General features: G+C 38.6%; 1 protein-coding gene across 1 annotated transcript; it reads left to right on the top strand.

Annotated features, from left to right (window-relative positions):
- Positions 1 to 609: 609 nt before the first annotated feature.
- Positions 610 to 21,237, top strand: LOC139734409 (uncharacterized). Its single transcript, XM_071645196.1, has 10 exons — positions 610 to 688; positions 1,633 to 1,919; positions 8,873 to 8,957; positions 10,868 to 11,006; positions 11,843 to 12,032; positions 13,909 to 14,049; positions 15,956 to 16,055; positions 19,308 to 19,370; positions 20,128 to 20,220; positions 20,920 to 21,237. The coding sequence occupies exons 2-10, from the start codon at positions 1,717 to 1,719 to the stop codon at positions 21,046 to 21,048; spliced, it is 1,143 nt and encodes a 380-aa protein (XP_071501297.1). The 5' UTR covers positions 610 to 688; positions 1,633 to 1,716; the 3' UTR covers positions 21,049 to 21,237.
- Positions 21,238 to 22,551: the final 1,314 nt, after the last annotated feature.

Raw genomic sequence — 22,551 nt, 5'->3', positions numbered from 1 at the left:
CAATTTCATCCAGAAGTGACTTCACAGAAAATTTAAAACTTCATAACTTTTGAACGGTTTGCCCCATTTCCATCAGACTTCGAATTTCAGTAATGTGTTCTACTACTAGTAATATTATTGTAGCATTCTCTCAATCCACATGTATCTGACGAGTGATCAGCTGGAAAACTTGTGATAGAAATCAATCAATCACAAATCTCTTGAAAGCTGCAATCAATCGCAACCTGTGATTAGTTGATTGCAGTTCTCCGTCTTAATTTCAATCATAACTTTTTTATAAGATGGATTTGCATTCAATCGTAAAGTTGTGATTGATTTGAATCAATCACAAGTCTTTATAAGACGGGGCCCACTCCCCGGCCCAGAGGATTACATATTGTGAAATAGTTCTGAGATGAGGATGGGATCACCAAATCACGATAAAGTGCCTGCATTTGATTTGCACATGTATCACGTGACTACGCGTAACGGAGATGGCGTCTCGTTGCTAATCGCGATCGACGAGTTGATCTCCTCTCAACACGTACCATTATGCAACGTGCTACATACTGCATGAGTACAATGTACCTTTTTACCTACCTTGTGTAGTATACACACGTACACTATAGTCTATGGTCTATACGTACGTTCGACCAGCAGAAAATCTTTGGCAGCATAATTAAAGCCTCCTCAGTTTCATCGCAAACAGGTCAGTGCGTGCGTATGATGCAACACATTGTTAGTCCCATTCACATTGATCAAGTTAAAAATTTGTAGATCTGGGTGAACACGACTAACGTTAGTCTTGGACTTTGCAGGCAGCTGGAGCTCGAGCGGGGCTGAGCTGCAGGAAGGGTACAGGGACCGGGAACGGAAGCGCGAAGCGGCTCGGTCGGCCGGTCGCGTGAACGCCAAGTGGTGCTGCGCTTGATGCATATGCGGTGTTAAAGGCGGTGTTTGGTGTTTCCAGCGCCTCCTCTACATAATGTGTTGCCTCTTTCGTTGTATGTTACAAAGGAACTGTCTGGCATTCAACAAATATATTATGTCTAACGTTATAAGGCAGACCGAGCCAATAACGATTTGTGGGTAGCAATCTAACATTGTTAGTTAGTGATAGTTGGCATCATGCATCATTGACATTGCCTTCAAGTCATTAAACTCTGGTGTTTTAGAGTCTTCTAATTCTTCTTCTTCCAACTTGTTCAGTTAGTGCATCCCTCTTGCAGAGTATTGTCGCACTTGTATACAAAAAGGCAGTGCCGTCACAGGAACACGCATGTGGAGGTGTGGAAATTAAAACCAGCGTTATGGTGAATTATCGTAAGCTGATGGAGGTGAGGCAGCTCTTGAAGGCTTCAACGCTGCTGCAGCTGCTAGCTGGTAGGCTGTTCCATGGCATAGCGGGACCGCACTTGGGAAGAAGAAGTGTACTGAAGTATGCTGTGTTGGTTGAATGTGGTCAGTGGTAAAGAAAAAAGTATGTTATGTACAAGGAGAGAAATTTTGAAAAGAATTTTAAATGAGATATTTGTTCATGGTTCCTCTTTTTCAGAAAGTGAAATAGTATCTATGTGGTTCACTGAGTTGATGTCAATAATTGTGATGCCAGTCATTTTCACACATTCTTCAACTTCAATATTTTTGTTTTAGATAGGTCTACCCAGCTTGCATAGTTTACCCGGTGGGCATACCCAGTTGTCAATTACAGAGTATTCAGCTAAGCAAGTCAGCACAATGCTGTCATTGGCCGGAATGTCTGGAGCAGGCGTGGCTCGTCCACGGCGCACTTTGAGCCCTGATCGCAGCTCCACTTCTACACCCCGAAGCATGCTGAGTATGTCAAGTGCAGCCAGTATGCTGGGGGAGGGAGATCACAATATTCATCAGGCAGAAAAAGAACCAGTGTCTGAGGGAAACCTAAGGATCATACATCATGTGTAAGTTGAATTATCATACTAAACGGTCATAATTTTCTGGATTGCCATTTTTTCTGTTTTAAATAGGGCACAAAGGTTCACTTCGAATCACACACACTTTGTCTCACGAAAATGTTGTGTCCTACTTTACACATTTCATTTGATTAAGGGGAAAATCTCTGTATTCAGATTGACTCTGATAATAACACACAAAATGTCCAAAGTTCAATTAAAATCAAGCATTGGAATTTACGGCACATGGTTATACATTTTGGAGGTCTTATTTGAAACAGAGTATATGGCCACGTTCACAATCATTCACCTTAAGGCAGCTACAGGTGTGTTGCCACACAACTCTCCACATCTTTCCAAGCTCTCATGTATTGTTTCTTGTGACTAGATTTTCGTACTGTTTGTTTTATGTTAAGACACATCAATATGCTGAGTCACTTTTGAACACTGGTGAACAAACATTGTAAACAGGTTATGATTTTTATTTCTGTTTCTGTTCTCATCACCAGAGTCTCTTCATCTTTGTGTTATTGTGCAGTTTTAATTTTTCACTTGAGACAAAAGTGACATTCATTGTATGTTTACAGAATTACTAGAAGACTTTTATCTACCATGGCAACAAGTAAACACTCAAAACATGCAAGAATTCTTTATCAGAATAGTTAACTGACCATAAAGTTAAGTTACCACTTATAACAAAGTTATGACTATGATTGCAGCAAAGAAAAATCTAAACTGATTTGACCTACATTGTACTAGCTGTACATGTATGACCTTTCAGATATTATTTTGTTGTTGCCAAATCTTGAGTTTTCTTGGAGTTTTGATTAAAAATCCTCAAGTGGCAGAGCTCTCAGCTCTGTTTAGTTTTGTGATTATGCTTGTCTCCCAATCATTTGATTGGCCAGCTGTATGGTGTTTATATTGGATGGTTTGAATGGGAATGACTTCAGGCGGACATACATGTACATTGCAAGGCAGGCACATATTATGTAAATTAGCTAGTATAAATCTCAGATTGGCTGTGCAACTGTAAGGTGCCTTGAAATGTACAACAATGCAAGAGATGACAGGATTTACAGCAAACATACTCAGATGTTTGCATGATTTTACAGGTCTTTGCTATTGCGGCTGGTCCTGTAATTTATTCAAAATATCAGTTATCTTGTTTCAGTTAATAGAAAAAATTCTTCAAAAACATCATTATGATACAATTTCCGTCATTGTTTTGATAAAGCAATGACTCTATATGGACAATTGTCATTTCTTGTACTTCCAGCTACAACTGTATGCACTTGCATAGCATGTGTATACAACCTGAGCACTATATTCTGTGTCCTGATTGCAGGTCATTGTTATATCAGAGAAAAGGGAGATTGCATGCACTATTTGTAGGTTCACCTTTGACCCCATGCAAATTTATGCTATACAAATTATATATGTACGTACATGTACCATAGACTTCATCTACAATGTAGACTGGTGCTTGGAAATGATCACTAAACATGATGACAGTTTCAATTTCAAGGACTGTCCCTAGACTTCTTTCAAATAATTCATCAAATTTTAAAAGAAAAGTATGCCCAAAAAATCACATTTGATGTGATTATTCCCATTTACAATAAAACTGCTCGTTGCTTGCTGGGTAAACAATCGGTCATTGTAATGAATCACACAGACATAATACACAGAATTTTGCAGAACTTTTTCTTGTTGTCATTTTTATGTCATTTGTACTTTGTTCCTACATAGACATGTAGAAATAATACAGTGTACAAGGTATGTGAGCACACATAAAAGGGAAACTCATAGAAAACTTAACAATGCCCTTATCTTCCACTGTCTTTTTTTTGATAATATCCAAGGAGAAATATAATTTTCTGTTTCCTATTGCATAAAAAATTTAAGGGTTGATTTTGTATGTCTCTTGAAACAGGTTACTGCTTCATAACTGTACTTCAAATACAGGGATATCATGGGGAGCCTATGTACAATCATTTCCTATGAAGAAAAGGAGAAAATTCCTACAAACCTATAGAGAACTGCAGATTGAGGTTCCTGATGCAGACCTTATTTTAGTGATTCATTGACTTGCAAGTTCTCACTCATCTGTGTTTTTAACATCAGTCTGCCAACTAATTCTTTTTAATAGAAATATTCATCCTTACCCATGTACCTGTATTTTCTGGAAAGGAATACACTCTTGTTGAATCTTGTATTACTAGTTTGTTAAGAACAAAATGTTGGGAAGGTAATTTGTTTATTCTCTGATTAACGTGTGGATATTCCTATTCATTGACTTTTAGAGTTTGCAGGTCTTTAATGATTGCGCTGTGTTTGGTAAATGTGATTTTGATTTAAGGTTAACTTCCTTAACCCTATTCTAACTGGGGGGGGGGGGTCAATTTGACCCCCCCTCTCGACATTTCGCGCCGCAATTCCGCAACGCGCAAAGATTTTGCCGCGTCATTTCATGGCTTTTTAAAAAAGTCTCCTGCATATTTTGAGACCAAATTTGCAATGTCCGGGTACACCGTTCTGAAGTTACGTAATGTTTTGTGTATGCATGTCAACCCGAAAATGGCTCAAATTCATGATATCGTGTGCAAATCCAAAGCAAATTGTGTTTTTTGGTTAAATTGATATAAATTAGATTATTTCAACTTTTAACCGTTGAAATTAATCAATTTTAATGTAGATAAGCTTGAAAAAGTGCCTGCAACAAATTTTGGCCAAAAATCAACAGAAAACAAAAGGTCAAAAAACAATGAAATACATAAGAAATTAAGAAAACAATAAAAAACAAAAGAAACTGATTTTGATTGTGCTATTTTTTTACAAGAGAATTGTTCAATGTGTCTTGAGGAACTCTTACACAAAAATTTAGCAATCATTCAGTCTATTTAAGGGCAAGTCCAAGATAAGGTCCCCTCAGAAGGCAAAATTTCATCTTTGCTCAATATTGACATGTTTGGTATCATTTTGAAGCTTATGAGTTGAAGTTTTGATTTCCATGGACGAAAAAATTATATTACGTAAATTTATGCAAATTTCAAGGGCTTCATTTGCATAAATGTGAAACACAGCGTTACGTATGGGACATTTATAAAAATTCATATTAATTCAAAGGAAAGCAAATGGTATTTGATTATTATGTGGACATAAGAAGTTCATCAAAAAGTTTAACTTGGTATGAAAATTTAGGGATTATGCAAATGATTATGCAAATTAGCTCGTGTCCTATCATGAGATGTCCCATACGTAACAAATTGAGGTCATTTTTTTAGGTTTATTCTGAAATTGCTAAGGTTATATTAATGCCCTTTTGGAAAGTTCTAATTTATTGGTTAGAGAAATTAGATACCTTAGAAAAAAGAAAAAACAGTAAAAGGAATATTTTTTATTAGGCATTGAAATAATGTTACGTATGGGACAAATGCGTTACGTATGGGACATCCTCATACATAATGCATGTGAATGCATGTAGCTAGCTGGGAAGGTCTCTCAGTACACAAACGGTCAATCATCCTGAAGAAAGCATCCCAACATTGTAGCTACTTTTTGAGTTATAGACACTTTAAACAATACATGTACTTGACTGAACAATTTTCAGAAAGGGGGAGGGGAAAATGGCAAAATACACAATGAAAAATCAGCATTAAAGGGATGGTATAGTTTTTTGTTGAAATGGGGATTCAGTTTTCAACATTTAATGAGATGATTGGAAACCAATTATATGAATTACTAAAGAGTATACAATCCTAAGACTAGAGGAATTCAAAGTTTAGTGATTGAGATCCAATTTGAAATGGTTGTGATATAAATATTTTTAAAAAATATAAAGTAAAATGATTTTTTTTTATTGCAAGTGATACACAAATTGTCCTTATTCAGGTCTCAATAATAGCCACGACAAAATTCATGGGTATACATACTGAGGTGTGACTCGAATCAATGACCTGACCTGATTTCACGCAGCAGGTATTGCTTATTTATAAAAATTAATATTTCTTGTGTCAAGTTGTTTTTTATTGAAACAAAATGGCAAACTGCCCTTCATCAATGGAAGTAAACACTTTAAACTATTCAATTTTTCAGTAGTAACTATCCTGATAAAAATAGGGCATACATACTCAGGTTGGTCATAAAAATATAGAATATGATTAAATATGATTATGATGGTAAATATTTGGGGAATATTGTTCCCTTGTCTATCTGGATCAGTATTTGAGTAGTTTTAACTGATTCCATTTCAATAATTATGCAAAAATTTGTTTATGGGTATTTTGCAAAATTATTTTGCAAAATACCCATAAACATGTCTCTCCACACACTAAACGAATGGGGGACAAAGGGCATGCATACTCAGGTTGGTCACAAAAATATAAAAATATGATTGAATATGATTAGGATGGTGAATATTTGGGGAATTTTGTTTCCTTGACAATCTGGATCAGTATTTGAGTAGTTTCAGCTGATTTTACTTCAATAATTATGCAAAATACCCATAAACATGGTTTTCACACACTAAATGAATGGGGGACAAACTGTCCCATACGTAACTGTCCCATACGTAACACGTCATGTCTGTCTTTAATTAGAACCTGTAATTAGAGCTTTTTACCTAATGACACGAAACTTACCTGTGATAATCTTGAGTGTTGTGACTTTCATCACAGTGAGTTACAAGTTGTAGAATGAAATACTTTCAGAGAGTTTTGAGGTTGAAAAAAATGTTCAAAAAAACAAAATTTTTCTGGTCCCATACGTAACGGCACATATTTTCTCTTCTAGAATATAATTGTCCTGGTCATTTTTCTCCATTTTTTGCATGATTATACTTCTCCTAGATATCAATCACCATGATAAAGTTTAATATGATCAAAAGCCATTAACACTATTTTTCAGGTCATAAAAGTCTCTGAATGTCCCATACGTAACGCGCGTGTTATCTTGGACTTGCCCATAATGGACTTATAGGTGAAAATATGATTTCATCCATAAATTTGCATAATTAATTTACTAAAAATAGAAAATCAAAATTTTTCTTTTATATGACCATGTGATCTTGTAGTTGACATCCTGCTCTATGTTCAGGCAAAATTTTGCTGCGATCGCGTGATCGGCGGCCGAGATCTGAAGGGGGGGTCAAAATGACCCCCCCCTCAGTAAAAACTTGGTCTCAAATAGCCCAGTTAGAATAGGGTTAAATGTACACTTAAACATTCTCCATTTTAGTGCAAGACAAACAAGCAGCACAAAATGACAGGGTTGTGGGAATAAAGTTCGCTGAAATATTTCTGTCCATGGAAACAGATATAGATAGCTTAATGAATCGAGCAACAAAGAGAAGAAGTTATAGAGTGTTTACTAAAATGTCAATCTGTCATTGAAATTGAAGAATGTCATCTTGTTAAACACCACTTAGTCATGTCAAGACACTTCAGTCTGTCAATCATCCCTCTCTCCCTCCCTCCCTCCCTCTCTCTCTCTCTCACTTTCATCCAAGTATATTTTGAAATACTGCATGTATGCATAAATGTTTTATTAAAACCTTAAATGATGACAACATGTCTGATAGTGTTTGTCTTGCCAGGGACACTTTTGGGATACGGTATTTCTCTTGCAGATTAACCTCTGAATTTTATGCATTACATCATGTTTTGAACATGCCATGGACTATTAGCTTGTAAAGTCACTATTAAGTTTAGTATGTGGACAGTTTTCAGACTTCAGGTCAGGGAGTCCTTTTGTGTGTTCATCAGTTTGTTTCTAGCTCATGTGAATAATTGGCCCATCTTCTGTAGTATACCAGGCATTATATGTCGTCCAATTCACAATTGAATGATTTGTGTTCATGAGTCATCAAGGCGACCCTTTTCAGGGGCAGATCCAGGAATTCCTTAAGGGATTTGTTTGGGGGGGGTGGGGGGGGGGGGCGCAATTAAAACAATATTTCTGGTGCTACTTCCGGGTTTCATCTGATTTTTTTCTTTTTCTTTTGTTTTTGTTTTAACAACAAATAAAGAGGGGGGCGCACTCATTGTTTTTGTTTTAACAACAAATAAAGAGGGGGGCGCACTCGGTGCGCCCCCCTATGGATCCGCCACTGCTTTTGGTTCATGAGATAACCAAAGCTTTATCTCCTAAGTAGGCATATGTGGGATGAATCAACTCTCCCGCGTTCACATTCCCCGCGTTTACATTGGTCCCCGCGACGCGGGGAAAGTCCCGAGCTGTGGGACTTTCTCCTCCAAAACCATAATGTGAACGCTCACTGGGACTTGTCCCCCCGTCCCCGCCAAGCAAGTCGGGTACGGGGACAAGATTTGGAGGGGAGAGTAACCTTGGGGCGAAATTGATAGCGTCCAGCTGTGGTCATCAAATGTGCGCATGCGCTATGCCTGGCAGAGATCGCCCCAAGCCCCAATTGCCCCCACAGCTCGGGGACAGATGAGATACCAATGTGAACGGTCAGTCGTAAAAAAGATAAGATCTCTTGTGGCTGTCCCCGCGTCGCGGGGACCAATGTTAACGCGGGGATTGGTCCCCACGACACAGGGTCAGCCACAAGAGATCTTATCTTTTTGACGACTGACCGTCCACACTGCTATCTCATCTGTCCCCGAGCTGTGGGGGCAATTGGGGCTTGGGGCGAGCTCTGCCACTCAAAACTAGGCATTGCGCATGTGCACATTTGATGACCACAGCTGGACACCATCAATTTCACCCCAAGGTCACTCTCTCCTCCAAATCTTGTCCCCGTACCCAACTTGCTTCGAGGGGACAAGGGGACAAGTCCCAGCCAGCGTTCTCATTATGGTTTTTTAGGAGAAAGTCCCACAGCATGGGACTTTCCCCGCGTTGCGGGGACCAATGTCAACGCAGGGTGTATTTAGTTTGTAGACTCAACATATTACAACCTAATCTCTATGTAACCTTGTTCATTTCTCCATCTGCAGTCATACTCAGCAGGAGGTGATGTGTTGTCAGTACAGTGAGGATGGCTCTTTGCTTGCGGTGGGAACAGTAGATGGATCCATCAAGGTTAGTACCCCTATAGTAGAAATCAAGGCTTGGCTAGAGATACTTAACTGTGCAGTGTCAAATTGGTTTGTTAAAACTTTACAAGGCACCTTTTTATTCTAAAAAAAAAAAAAAAAATTCTTGTAGACAAGTTGTAACTCTATAAGGAAGAGGTATGAGGAAGTGAAGGTGTCTTTTAGACCTACCTCCTCATAAACTAGCTGTGATCGCATTGTAATACAAACTGATTTTTATGCTGGCGTTTCATGACGTTTTTCTCTTACCCCTTGATACCAAACTTGTATACCCCTGATGTTCCACTACAAATTATGTCAATTGTCACATGGCGCGCAAAAAAAAAGAAAAGAAAAAGAAAGGAAATTGTTAATGTGTAAAGTGTACTAGTTTGACATTAGAAGGAATATCGGTATTATTGTTTTCCACCTTCTCTTACAATACATTCTTCTTAGGTTTAAATGTCACTTGTGAGTTCAAGAAACAGTTCTGCATCATAAAACACAGAAGTACAACTAAGATTCACAGACAAAGAAAAAGAATAAAAAATTGAAATAGAGAAATGCTTCAGGAAAATGATGAAATAATCGAACCATCTAAATTGTAGTTTTCTGTTTTTTTCTCCTCACATGCATGGCACACTGAATATACCAGAAATGCCATTTGTTTATGATTGTTGAAGCAATATCGAATAAAGCCGTAGCAGTACAATTTAAATTACAAATTTGTATGTATACACAATCAATTGTGTACAAGTAATCACTAAAATGTTCTGAAAAGAGTTGTTCATCCGGTTGGTAGTATAATTAATGCGAGTAATTCCTTTTGTCTCAACCAAAATAAGATGGAAAAGAATTAGCCGTTGAGACTTGCGCTTTGGTTAGATGCTTCCTCAGTACATCTATTTTGGTTGTGACAAAATGAATGATTAAAGACATAATTTACCATTTGCATATGAAATAAAAACCCAGTATTAGTGCTTCTTAATAGTTCTAAAATGTGAGTTAGGGATGGAAACAACCTATGTAAAATTTGAACCAGTATAATCAGTGTTAAGTATCATTGAATATGCAAAATGTGAACAATAATCATAATAAAAATGCTTCCTGACTAAATCGTCTACAGTTATGGTTTAACGAGAAAAATAGTGATATCTCTTTATATTTTAGGCTTTATTGCAAAAATTTATACAGTAGGTTGTTTTGTGATACAACTGACCTACACATATGCATCAAAAGTGATATCTTGAATATTTTTTGAATTACTGCTCCCAAAGGTAAACAGGACCTTTAACATTGATAACTAAAATGTGTATCATTATATCTACTAAAATGTGTATCATTATATCTACTATGCCATATTGTAGAGAGTGTAATGACAAACATAAACGCATACACCAATTTTGGTTGTGATTGGATGATCAACACCTGAGTTCGTAGGGGGCCCTTTAGCCCTCCCCCCCCCCCCCCCAGTTTTTGTTTGTTTGTTTGTTTGTTTGTTTGGGGTTTTTTAGCCTCCAAAATAGCCCACCAAGTCTTTTTAGGGTTAACTAGCCACTTTAAAGTTGCACTTCCCCTCACACAGCTACCTCTACACCACTGTGTGTGAGTTATCTCAAGATAAACTGGTACCTGATTAGAACCTGTAAGAAAAAAAGAAAATTTGTGACTAGACATACATTGTAGGTCCCTGATGTTGAACTCGCCTGTTATGGCTGTTGCGATTGTCTGTTCTGTTTCAAAGTTTGTCTGGTACCCTTTGCTGTCAGTTGTAAGTGGTATGTTACCAAATGTAAACAATCCAAGGAAAAACAATTTGTTCACTTGCCTTTATGAAATCAACCATCGTAATGAATGACCAAAGTTGATATGAAAGATGAAAAATTTGACACTGCTGATTTTCTTTTTACCTCCCAGGTCTATTCAACAGAGACTGCAGCTCAGCTCTACAACCTGTCTGACAGTGAAACCAAAGAGTCCCATTTACCTTGCACTAGTCTTAACTTCAGACATCACCTGGAAGAAGACAAATCATTTAATCTCCTTCTGGCTACTTGTGAGTGCTTCATTCATATTGACCATCACCTGACAGAATTATTCTTGGTTCAGGGCTGCATCATAGCAGCCATATTCTGACTACCTGACAGTGTATGGATTTGTAAGCCTTAAACTTGTTGTGTATGTTATGGCAGGGAGGCACCTCCCTGGTTATGTTGATGGAGGCATTATTTTCAATTTATCTGTCAGTTTTAAAACATAGGGATACTTTCTGTTACTGTAAAAGTGGACATTTTCGCGGTGTTGAAATTTTCGCGCGTTTCGTGAACCAGAAACTAGCGCGAAAATAAAAGCACACGAATATTTTTACTTGCCATGTGTTCCTGTGCGTGATGTCTTGATTCCGTGGAATTAAAAACACGCGAAACTCTTCTTACCCGGCCAAGCGCGAAAAATTAGTTGCGCGAAAATATCCACTTTTACAGTATCAAGAGAACGTTAAATGTTAACCATAACTCAGTATCAATTTGAAGTTTATGGCATTTGTGATTAGAATTTAAATTATGTTCATGTATAATGAACCGATATGAATATTGATTTAGTTACACATTGTTACCAATAGATAAATTGTTTTCATTACACAGGCATCTTGGCTTGAAGTGTATGTTTATCAGCATTATGTAGTGTGACCAAATTTAATGAATCTTGATAAAAGGACAAACTGTAAGAAGCAAATTATATGAGTAAAGTTGGAGACTGTCATTCCAGAAAGTCAAGCAAGGTTTTGCCATCCCTCAGAGAAGAAAGATGAAGGCAAATGCGGCAAGTTCATGTGACTGTATGAAATCAGTATTGAAATGATATTTATAAGTGACTGGCTTGTTTCCTACCCAGATGCCTCAGGAATGGTGAAACTTTGGCACACTGCCACCTCTCAGTGTCTACACACCATCCATGAACCTCGCCAGACTCTAGCTGCTGCTTTCGACAAAAAGACGTCACTGTTTGTCACCACAGGTTCAGATGACAAGATCCATGTTTATGATGCTACCACCAAGCAGCTCATTCAAACCTGTCAGCCCAGGTAACCAAGACTGCCAGCAGATGAAGAGACTTTTCAAACAGCATTTCTTATCAGTTTTAACATACAATCTCACCCCTGTTGCACTTAGGATCAGCAAGAAACAATTGATCATATTACTATTCATAAATTGTGCAGAGAGCATTTCATCACAATCGTTATTTACTGATTACTTCAGCAAGGCTCTCTCACATGGCTTTTTTTATGCCTCCGCCACGAAGTGGTGCCGGAGGCATTATGTTTTCGGGTTGTCCGTCCTTCCATCCATCCGTCCATTCGTCCTTCCGTCCGTCCGTCCTTCCGTCCATCCTTCCGCCCGTCCGTAATGAATTTTGTGGACAGCGTAACTTAAAAACCTTTTGAGGTATCATAATGAAACTTGGCATGTCTGTGTATTTATAGGGGGTGAAGTTGTGCCTATTAACTTTTGGGTGCACATGCTCAAGGTCAATGGTCAAAAGGTCAAGGTCAAATGCTTAAAATTTCACTATTTTCCCCATATAGATGCAATGCCTGAAGATATTTTCTTGAAACTAAATATATACATGTATTACTCAATTAAGATTCTCTGTTGAAAGTTTGGATTTATGAGGTCAAAAGGTCACGTAAAAATGTTAAAATTTCACTTTTTTCTCTCTATCTTGGAAATTGTTCAAGGTATCTTCATGAAACATAATATATATGCATGTTCTGACTGGCAGTGATTATCTAGGGAATTTGGGGTTCATGGGGTCAAAGGTCAAGGGCAACACTTCAAAATTTTACTATTTCCCTCATATTTATGCAATGCCAGCAGGATTATTTTTTTTTTAACTTGGTATATGCATGTATAACCCGCTAGAGATTCTCTGGGAAGTTTTTTTTTTTTTTTTGCCAAAACGGTCAAAGATCAAGGGAAAGTACTGAACTTACTTCCTCCTCCATATCTTGGAAGTGGCTCAAGTTATCTTGAAACTTAGTACATATTTATGCATGTTCTGCCCGACAGTTATTCTCTTGTGAATTTTAGGGTCAAAGGCCAGATGAAAATGGTAACAATTTACTATTCAATACAGAAATTGCACTTTTTCTCCATACCTTGAAAATTACTCAGGCATAAACTTATGAAAGGGTCAAAGTCAAGTTAAAGGTCTTAAATCTCCAAATACATGCTCCTTTATTCATCCAATTAAACCTACACTGTAGGTCAAGGAAGGTGAACATTCAACACATTTGTGACAAACATGTCATTTTAATATTTTGCCAATTTTGTGAAAATGCAATCACACATTGTGCACATGTACTATAGACCTATTAGGAGAATCATGCATTATGGCGGAGGTATACCAGTCACCATAGCAACATTTCTAGTTTTTTCATGAGGGTGATAATGCAGCGTTTGTTGACACAGCCACTTAGTAAAGGCATTTAATTGAATTAATGACTAATTGATGTGTTCAAATTCTAATCCTGTATAACTTTGTCAAGCTAATCTCTCTTATGGTCAAAAGTGTATGTCCCATAGTTTATTGTTCTCTTCATTCAACCAGACATTTGAATAACAGTGATGTAGCATTGTGTTACTGTGTTTTAAAATTCAGTGGCAAGTATGACTGTGTGGACGGAGTAAATCATGAAAAGTTATGATAACAGAAAGGGAGTACACACATTTGATGTACGTAGGGCCAGATTGGCTGGAAAACTACTATTTGCACTTTTCACCCTTAAGCCACTGATTAAAGAACAAATTATATGTATTGGCACCATGGGATGTACATTATGCTCGTCACACTATATAATCATATTGCTTGTGCACCATATACATATATGTGTGGATGCATATCTCATACTATGAATACTTCACAATGTGCAGCAATGTTTGTTTTTTTTTTCCTTCTAGTCCATCTATGAATGTAATGGATGGCCACAGGAGCAGGGTGTTTTCTGTCAAGTTTCATCCAAAACTAGAGAAGGAGTTTGTGACAGGAGGCTGGGACGACACTATCCAATTCTGGCAGATTGGAAATGAGCATGCCATCAGGTTAGAAGCAGTAGCCTCAGGTTCAAACTAAGAAGACTTTTGTACACTATTATTTACAAACAAACAAACCAGCAAACAAAAAAATCGTTCCTGAAAATGCCTGCATTTGGGATTTACATATAGCAGGGCCCAAAATAGCGGTGGCCTAGTGACCCGGGCTACCAAAATAGACATTGCACCACCATAATTTAAGAAATGATATGTTTTAGTGGAAAAGGGAAGAATGACTCACAGCTCAGTGCACAATAACTAGGTGTACATGCAGTTCAGCTAGCTCTCATGACCAGGTTTGTTTGATCATCGCTAGTCTTCACGGCTAAACTCAGTCTGTTTTCTGGCCATATTCGGCCAAAGTATTTTTTTTTTCTCACAACCCAATTTCATGGCCAAATTCTATCTATCTAAAATAGAAGTAGATAAACCCCTATGTTAGATGTGATAATTTCATGAATATGTGGTGTCATAGAATCTGTTAGACTTTGCAAACTTAGTCACAGCGCATGTAGAAGAAATATCAGGGACTGAAATAAAAGGAAATGTTACAACCCATCTTGAATTCTAAATGCCTGATTAGACCATCAAAATATAGCCTTTTCTTTTTAATTTGGTGGCCTGACACCATTCCATAGTGGCCCAGGGCCACAATTAATGTTGAGCCTTGTCTTAAAGTGAAAACTAAGTTTCGGTAAGTGCTTGAGAACCCGTCTAGCACCATTTCATTTTTGCTTGCAATATATCGAAAGAGTCCACTAAGAAACTTACCTGGCTGACGCGGTTTGCCGGAATGATGAGTCGGTTTGGAGTATTTTGAGAAAAATAATAATAGTAGGAAAACCGACTTTTATTCCAGAAGGCTCCAGACTAACTCGGTCTCGGGAAAAATTCGACCCTACTTCAGACAATTCACATGCAGTAAGTGATCGCCACATTCTACTGGCCACTGCATAATAACAAATGAGGCCTAACTGGGTAATGGACAGGAAAGTGCGTGCTAACGTAATCCTGTACAAAACAAAACAAAAATGACAGCGCGCGGTCCTCAGTTGCTGAGACGCGCGGTCTTTGGAGTTTTTGTTGTTGTTTATCAAGCGCCTTTGATTGTTTTAGAGGTGCTTGATAGGCGCACACTAATTTTGCATGCGCGCAAAAGAGGTTTTGATGCGCGCGTTGTAACAACTCGGACCATTACTGCGAGTAGCCAGAACACGAAGCGCTAGTTTATACAGGCCGCTCCCATAGGACAACACTGTACAATCAGAGGGACAACCATTACAACTCATCCCGCCCGCCGTCAAAGCGAAGCCGAGTTATCCCCGAGTCCGAGTTTAGCCTGACCCCGTTCGGGTAAGTTCTGAGACTGAACCTTTTTGGTTAATATTTCGCATTTTCGTCGTTACCCATCGAATATCTTGTAAGAACATCGTTATCCTGCACATTTCCTAAGCATACGTTCACATTTGGGAGCGAAATTTGACAACTTTTCAGGCGTACCAGAACTTTGTTTGGGCTTTAAGGCCTTACCTGCTCTTTGGAATATACAGACACAGAAAGACATGATTGAATATGTATACACACAATCTATGAATGCAATGGTTGTATCAAATTTACGGTCTTATCATTGTCTAATTGAAAAAAAATCTACCTTGGGTTGCATCCATTACTTTTATCTTTTTAACCTGAAAATCACATTTTACCATACATGTAGGTGAACATCAAAAAGATAAGATGGGGCCAAGGATTTACATGTTACTCTCACCATATCCCTCCTTGTCATGATTTCAAGCTTTGTTATATGTGGACTCGCAATATTTGACCTTGCTTTTGAAATGATTCTCTTGTAGGTATGCTCAACATGAGAGTCATGGCCATTTGACACATGATCAATAGTCTCTGTCTATCTCCACAGGAAAACGTATGGTCCTCACATCTGTGGAGATGCTCTTGATATTGATGTTCATCACAATCACATTTTGACTGGTTCGTGGAGGAAAACAAACAATCTCCAGGTGATTTATCTTTGTCTTGTTTTTTCCTCTCAGTCTGATTCCTACCTAGCATAGGATTTGTATACACTTTGGAAAGCACTTGAATTTCATATGCCTTTGAAAAGCTACAGAAATGTGCCTAAAATTTGCAACATGTCCTTGTAGAATATTAACAGCGCTTTTTTTTTTTTTACTTTTATGGGAATATATGAACATTAGAAGAAACGAGTTATTGCTCTCTGTAGGCGGATGCTCTTGACCATATACGTGAATTTGTTGGTCATGGTGAATCTCAAAAAGATAGACCACTAGCTTCCCTTGTAGAGCAAGATGACATTATGAGGTTACAAGTGTACTTAAAGCCTTACAATCATGGTGAATGGTTTGTGCGGCACGGAGACGAACGCAACATGCTGCCTCCCCCATTCTCTATCAAATGTAGTGACACCGAATGAGAATAGCGCTGGCTCAATAAGTCAGTGAACAACACTTAGACTAGAAATCTCCTGACCCAAAATGGCTGTCCGAGCCACGAGAGCTTCCGAATGGACGCACACTCTCAGTGCGCATGCGCATGAAGAGAGGCCAAAAGAGCCACGTGTCTTCTGGCCTCTCTCCTCCAATCACCGCAGCTCGCGGTCACAATGTTTGTGTATGATGCGAACACGCACACACGCACACACACACACGTATCTCAGTGGCAGCATTGTCCCACACGTTTATGGATATAGCACCGAGTCTGGCATTGCGCAATTGCATGCACAAACTTCGGTCGTTCGGGAGTTTACGATATAACGTACCATTAGAGGTGACGACAGTCGAATGTGAAATGTAATGAAATGTAATGAAATGTGACAATTTGAATGTAGGACGACAAGTGAGCAGTTCATTATTGCCCTGTTAAAGAATATTTGTTGTGAAGGGTCAGTTGATATACAGTTCTGTGAGAGGCTTTGATTGACTTGATTCTAGGAAACTATGTGTACTGTAAAACCAGAATTCTTTGCTTGCATTTTGATTTCGCTAATTTTGCGAGAGCCGAGATTTACATAATCAAAATGCATGCAAGAGTTCTTGCCTACACTATATGCATTGAATGGCAGAGCAAAAAGGTGCAAAAAAAGGTAGTCCACTCCAATTCGCAAATATTTCATGCCGCGATCATTTTTTTATTCACAGGAGCTGCTGACTCAGTGAGGTGCATTTCTTAACTCAAGACATTTTTAAATGCATTATTAAGTGCCCACAATGTCAAACCTAGTGTGTGGCAGGTATTTATAAAACACCTTGAAAACAGTCTGTGTGGAAAAATTCCTGTCCTAGGTCAAGCCAAATTCTCTTCATATAATCCTGAGATCTCATGTCTTCTACAGAGACACCATGTAACAAGGTCCAGTGATTTTGAAGTTGTTTGATATTGTGAAAATGATTCTTATGAAGGCATATAATTTGCAGGTAGGTGTAGAGCAGGGAGTGTCCATGGAACTCAAGTAGAGACTGAAAATCTTCTGCACAGGGATGTACTACCTGCAGGAATCATTACTAACCATGAATACCATGTAGGAGGGATGGGAGGCAAAGATCTTCTAGCCTCACCTCCAGCCTCAGCCAGGTCTCCTTAGGATAATCACCTGAATCACAATAGGCATTAGATAAGATTAGATTAGATTAGATAAGGAAGAGGGAGTAAAGAATGCCACAAAGAAATTGTCAGGAAAGCAAAGAAAAGGCACTTTTATGAAGGCATTGCTGCTTTGACCACTTCAGCAGTCAATGGCAGTGACAAGGCTGAGAGACTTTTAGGAAACTGTCCTAAATATAACCAGTGTGATATGGTAAAGAGAATGTCAGGGGGCAAGAAGAAATAGTTCAGGTAATTAAAAGAGGAAGAGTTGGACAAGAAACTCAAAATCTTTAATGGTGCATGGTCCCGGTGTTTTCGTCAAATGCGTACGCGGGCGCACGGCGCAAGTTTCCTATAGAGACCTATGCTATCGACTCCTCTTTGGCGCTTACGCTGTGGCCCACTCCCCCCGAGTCCGAAGAAGTCCGATCCACTGTAGTCAGTGGTCCGATCACAGTTCGGCTCATGATTCGGCTGAGGGGGATGACAGCTCTAGCAAACTTCTTTTGTGATGTCATAATAAGAAGCACATATGCACGCACCCTGGCATTACTACAGACTGCGTGATGCGCAGAGAAGACAACAAAGGCAACATTACTTAGCAACACCTACGCGCTTTACTCTTGATGACAGCTCAACTTCGGCAATCTTCGTATCAATGCTAATGGTGATCGGCAGTATCATCAACAGCGCTCTCTACACTACCGGGACTATGCACCTTTAACCCTAAAAAGACTGGGCTATTTTGGTAGCTCGAAAGACTGAGGGGGGGGCCTAAAGGGCCCCCCCTTAAGATCTCGGCCGTGGATCGCGCGATCGCCGCGGAAATTTGCACAATGGTAGTGTGCGATGTAATCTACAAGATCGTATATTTAAATTTTCCAAAATAGTCTTCTTTTATTTTATTTTGATTAATTATGCTAATTTATGCGAGAAATCAGACTTTTTTATCTAAATCAGTAAATAAAGCTCCAAAAGTGCTCATTTTTGGTCTAGATATTCTTTGTAGCATTCTTAGCAAATGTACTTGAAAAAAAATTCGGTATCAAAATTAATTTCTTATGTACTTTATTTTTTTATGAATTTCTTATGTATTTCTTTGTTTTTTCGACCTTTTGTTTTTGTTGTTTTTTTCAGCAAAATTTGTGGCAGATCCTTTTTGAAGCATAATACCACTAAAACAAATTGATTTTAGCCATTGAGAGTAAAAATAAGCATATTTATATGAACCATGTGATAAAACTCAATTTGTATTGACTTTGTACACAAAATCACATTTTTGAGCCATTTTCGGTGTCACGTGCATGTACAAAAAGTTATGTAACTTCAGAACCGTACCCCCGGGCGTCACAAATTTGGTGTCAAAATGTGCGGGAAACTCGAAAGAAAAAAGTCATAGAGCATCGCGGTGAGAGCATTGCGTGTTGCTGAGTAATTGCGCGAAATGTCGAGGGGGGCCTTTTAGGCCCCCCCCCCCCCCCCAGTCTTTTTAGGGTTAATATTGATGTACACTGTATGTATACAACTACAGGAAACATAGTGTATCATTCATGCATGCATTATTGAGAGGTTTTTAAAGTTTCCATGTCTTATTTTTTTTTTCCCCTTTCTGCTGATGTTCATTTTTTTCTGTGTTTCTCTTTTTGTAGGTGTGGGACTATAACACAGGATCTCTCATGAAATCAGTGCCTAAAGATATCAACAATTCACTGGTGAGTAGTTGGGTCTGCTTTCCACTAACAAACACACACCATCAATCTAGATGTCATGTTGGATTGCAACCACACCTCATTACTTGATGAATCTACTTTGGTTATAGCTTGTTTCAGTCTTTACTTTTGACATTTTACTGTTAGTATTCACTCCGCTTTGTTTGTACATGAATAGCAACATCTTTGAGGATAGGGCAAACAAAATTTTGTTCTGATGCTGTAAAGATTGGGAAGAAAATAAGTCTTCCAAATGCTGTCCAAAGGTGAATATTGGTTGTTTGCAGTGCTGCTGTTACTAACACATCACACACAGTTATTGTATAGTGATTTAGAAATTTATGTACAGGAGAAGTGGATATTTTTGCGCAATTTTTCGCGCTTGACTGGGTGAGGTGAATTTCACAAATTTTTAATTCTGCAGAATCAGGACATCAATTACAAACATATGGCATGCAAAAATATTCACATGCTTTTATTTTTGCCTTGGCTTGTGGTTGCTCGATATGTGCAAAAATTTCCACTTTTGCAATACTGTTAGCTTGAATGACCTTCTCTGATACTGGTACCTCAGAAAGTCACACATTTACACATGCAAAAAAAAAAAATAATAATAATAATAATAATGATAATAAAAGAAAAAATATGTATATACATATATAGAGAGAGTTCTCAAAATAGGAATTGCACCTAGTTACAGTGAATTGATTGATATTAATGGATATTATTCTGTATGTGTGTTTGTTATTTTATAAATCAGCTATACTGTGCCCAGTGGCTTGGCAAGGATCACATTGTAGCAGGAGGCTGTGATGCAAACATGGTCAGAGTTATTGACAGAGGGACATTACAGGTACTTTCTCTCTCTTTGCATCTTTTTGTTGGATATAGTTTGTCTTTGTATGTTTTGTGATAATCAGTCAAAGCATGTTGGCTTGAAAAGTTGCTTTTTTTTTCTTCTTTGTTCCAGTGTGTAAATCAAATCAGCAATGTAAACTGTGCGATGTGTAAGGCAGTCTACTGTATGACATCACAATATTACTTAGGGGTGACTTTTTGCAGTATTTTGACTGACATGTACCTAATCATATATTAGGCTGCTTGAACACAGGCCTACCGTACATACAATAATATCTAAGGAGAAACAAAAACTTGCCTGTATAAATAGAAAGTTCACATTCTCAATAGATACTGGTCCAAGTATATCAATCTTTGATAATTAGGCAGCTCTTTGTTTTTACTTTGATGATTTGCTCCTAGCTCAACTCTACTTGTCTGTCTCAAACCCCGACATAACATAATACTGTAAAAATGGATATTTTCGCGCCACCAATTTTTTCACTCTTGGTCGGGTAAGATGAGTTTCACGTGCTTTCAATTCTGTGGATTCCAGGCATGCACTACTGGAACATATGGCAAACAAAAATATTCTTGTGCTTTTATTTTCACACTAGTTTCTGGTTGCGCGAATTGGCGAAAATTTCAACACCACCAAAATTTCCACTTTTACAGTACTGTCCAAGTTCCTTTTTTTTTTTGTCTTTTAATGCAGACTACTGGTCGGATTGTGGAGCTCTCCCGTGGTGTCTACTGCATGGATAACAACCGTCAGGGACCAATCCCAAAGTTTGCTGTTGGCTCTTCAAGAAGTCTCCTCTTCCTAGAGATGAGACAAACGTGAAAACTTTCATCCATGATAACAGCTTGAACTAGATCATTTTTCTCACATTCAATAATTTCTGTTAAAGAACTTTCTGGATCATGCTGGCCCATATACACTATGAAGGTAGACACTGGAACAACAGGGAAAAAAAGTGCTGTAGTGTTTGTTTTTTGTTTTTATTTGTTTGTTTATTCTTTTTTTTGGGGGGGGGGGGGCGGAGGTGCCAGTCAGTGTCTCTCTACGTGTGAAATTTGCTCTCTGAAACTGCCCAGAAGATTTACGATTGTGTGTGTGTGTGTGTGTGTGTGTGTGTGTATGTGTGTGTGAATATGTAGTATGTACAATGTATGTATGTATGTATTAAATGCGATCATACCTGCATCAATCTCCATCATATATGCAAATCCCTTCCCTCTTAAACATTGTACATGGCATAAGTCAACAGGTTTGTTTGCTTCTCTGACAGAGACAGACATAGCAAAAACCCTTGATCATTGCCAGTAAAGTTCAATTCTATGCCGTGGTCTACTTACACCCATTAATCTGTAATGTTGCATTCAGGTGCAGTCACTGGCGTAGCCAGGGGGGGGGGGGGGGCGATGGGGGCGGTCGCCCCCCCTAAGATTTGGACCGGGGATTTAGGAGGCGGAAAAAAAAATGCGTGTGTACAGTATGCATGCACATGAAGCGGGTCTCCTTTGCAACCTTTCATCAAATAAGATTTTTTTTTAACATTTCACTCAAAGTGTGCACCAGATCGTTGAATTTCAATTCAAAATATGCAAAATCTCTCGTGCTTGGGAGGGGGTATCCCCCTCCCAAACCCTCCCCCTCTGTGCCTCTTTCCCTAGCTAAGTACCTTTTTTTTTTTAGATTTACAAAAAATTATGAATAATTCTGAGTGCACAAGACTTATCTCTTATATTCCGAAAACTCAAGGTTCCCTCATGTATAAGGGGAATTTCCCCTTTTAATCGACCCTTTCCTCCCTCAGCCCCCCCCCCCCCCCCATCAGTTTTTTTTTTTTTTTTTTTTTGGGTGATTTCCCAAATGTTGATTCCATCAAATATGCGTATACGAGATATCTCAATTTCAACCTTAAAAAGGCAAAAGCTCCATCGGAAGGGAAGGGTGGAGATAACACTCGCCCACGCCTTCTCCCTGCTCGCCCCCCCCCCCCCCCCCCCCCGCCATGCATAGAAGTAGACTGTGGCTATACCCAGATCGCTTTATTTCAATTCTAAAAACGCAAAAGCTCCACGAGCGGGAGGGGGAATCCCCCTCCCCCTAAGCTCTACCTCACTAGACTTTATACATACACCCAGATGGTGCAAATTCGGAATAAGAGCTAAATTCCGTGATTTTAACACTTCGATGAAAAAGTATTGCACCAAAAATTTGCACCAGATCGCTGAATTTCAGGTCTGAAAACGCAAAATCACCTTCGTGTGGCAGGGGATATGCCCCTATCTACACCCTCGTGTGCATGCTTTTTCTGTTTGATTGCTGAACAGACAGCGT

This window comes from Diadema antillarum, unplaced genomic scaffold (genome assembly GCF_040938485.1).
Source record: "Diadema antillarum isolate AM-2024a unplaced genomic scaffold, OU_Dant_1.0 seq00000525_RagTag, whole genome shotgun sequence".
NCBI lineage: Eukaryota > Metazoa > Echinodermata > Echinoidea > Diadematoida > Diadematidae > Diadema > Diadema antillarum.
Note: the sequence above shows the minus strand (reverse complement) of the source record. Positions and strands in the feature narration are given on the sequence as shown.

Coding starts and splice junctions, on each gene's coding strand:
- LOC139734409 (XM_071645196.1), top strand. CDS start 1,717: ATGCTGTCATTGGCCGGAATGTCTGGAGCAGGCGTGGCTCGTCCACGG. Junction 14,050..15,955: donor GGAAATGAGCATGCCATCAG/GTTAGAAGCAGT, acceptor CTATCTCCACAG/GAAAACGTATGGTCCTCACA. Junction 16,056..19,307: donor GGAAAACAAACAATCTCCAG/GTGATTTATCTT, acceptor CTCTTTTTGTAG/GTGTGGGACTATAACACAGG.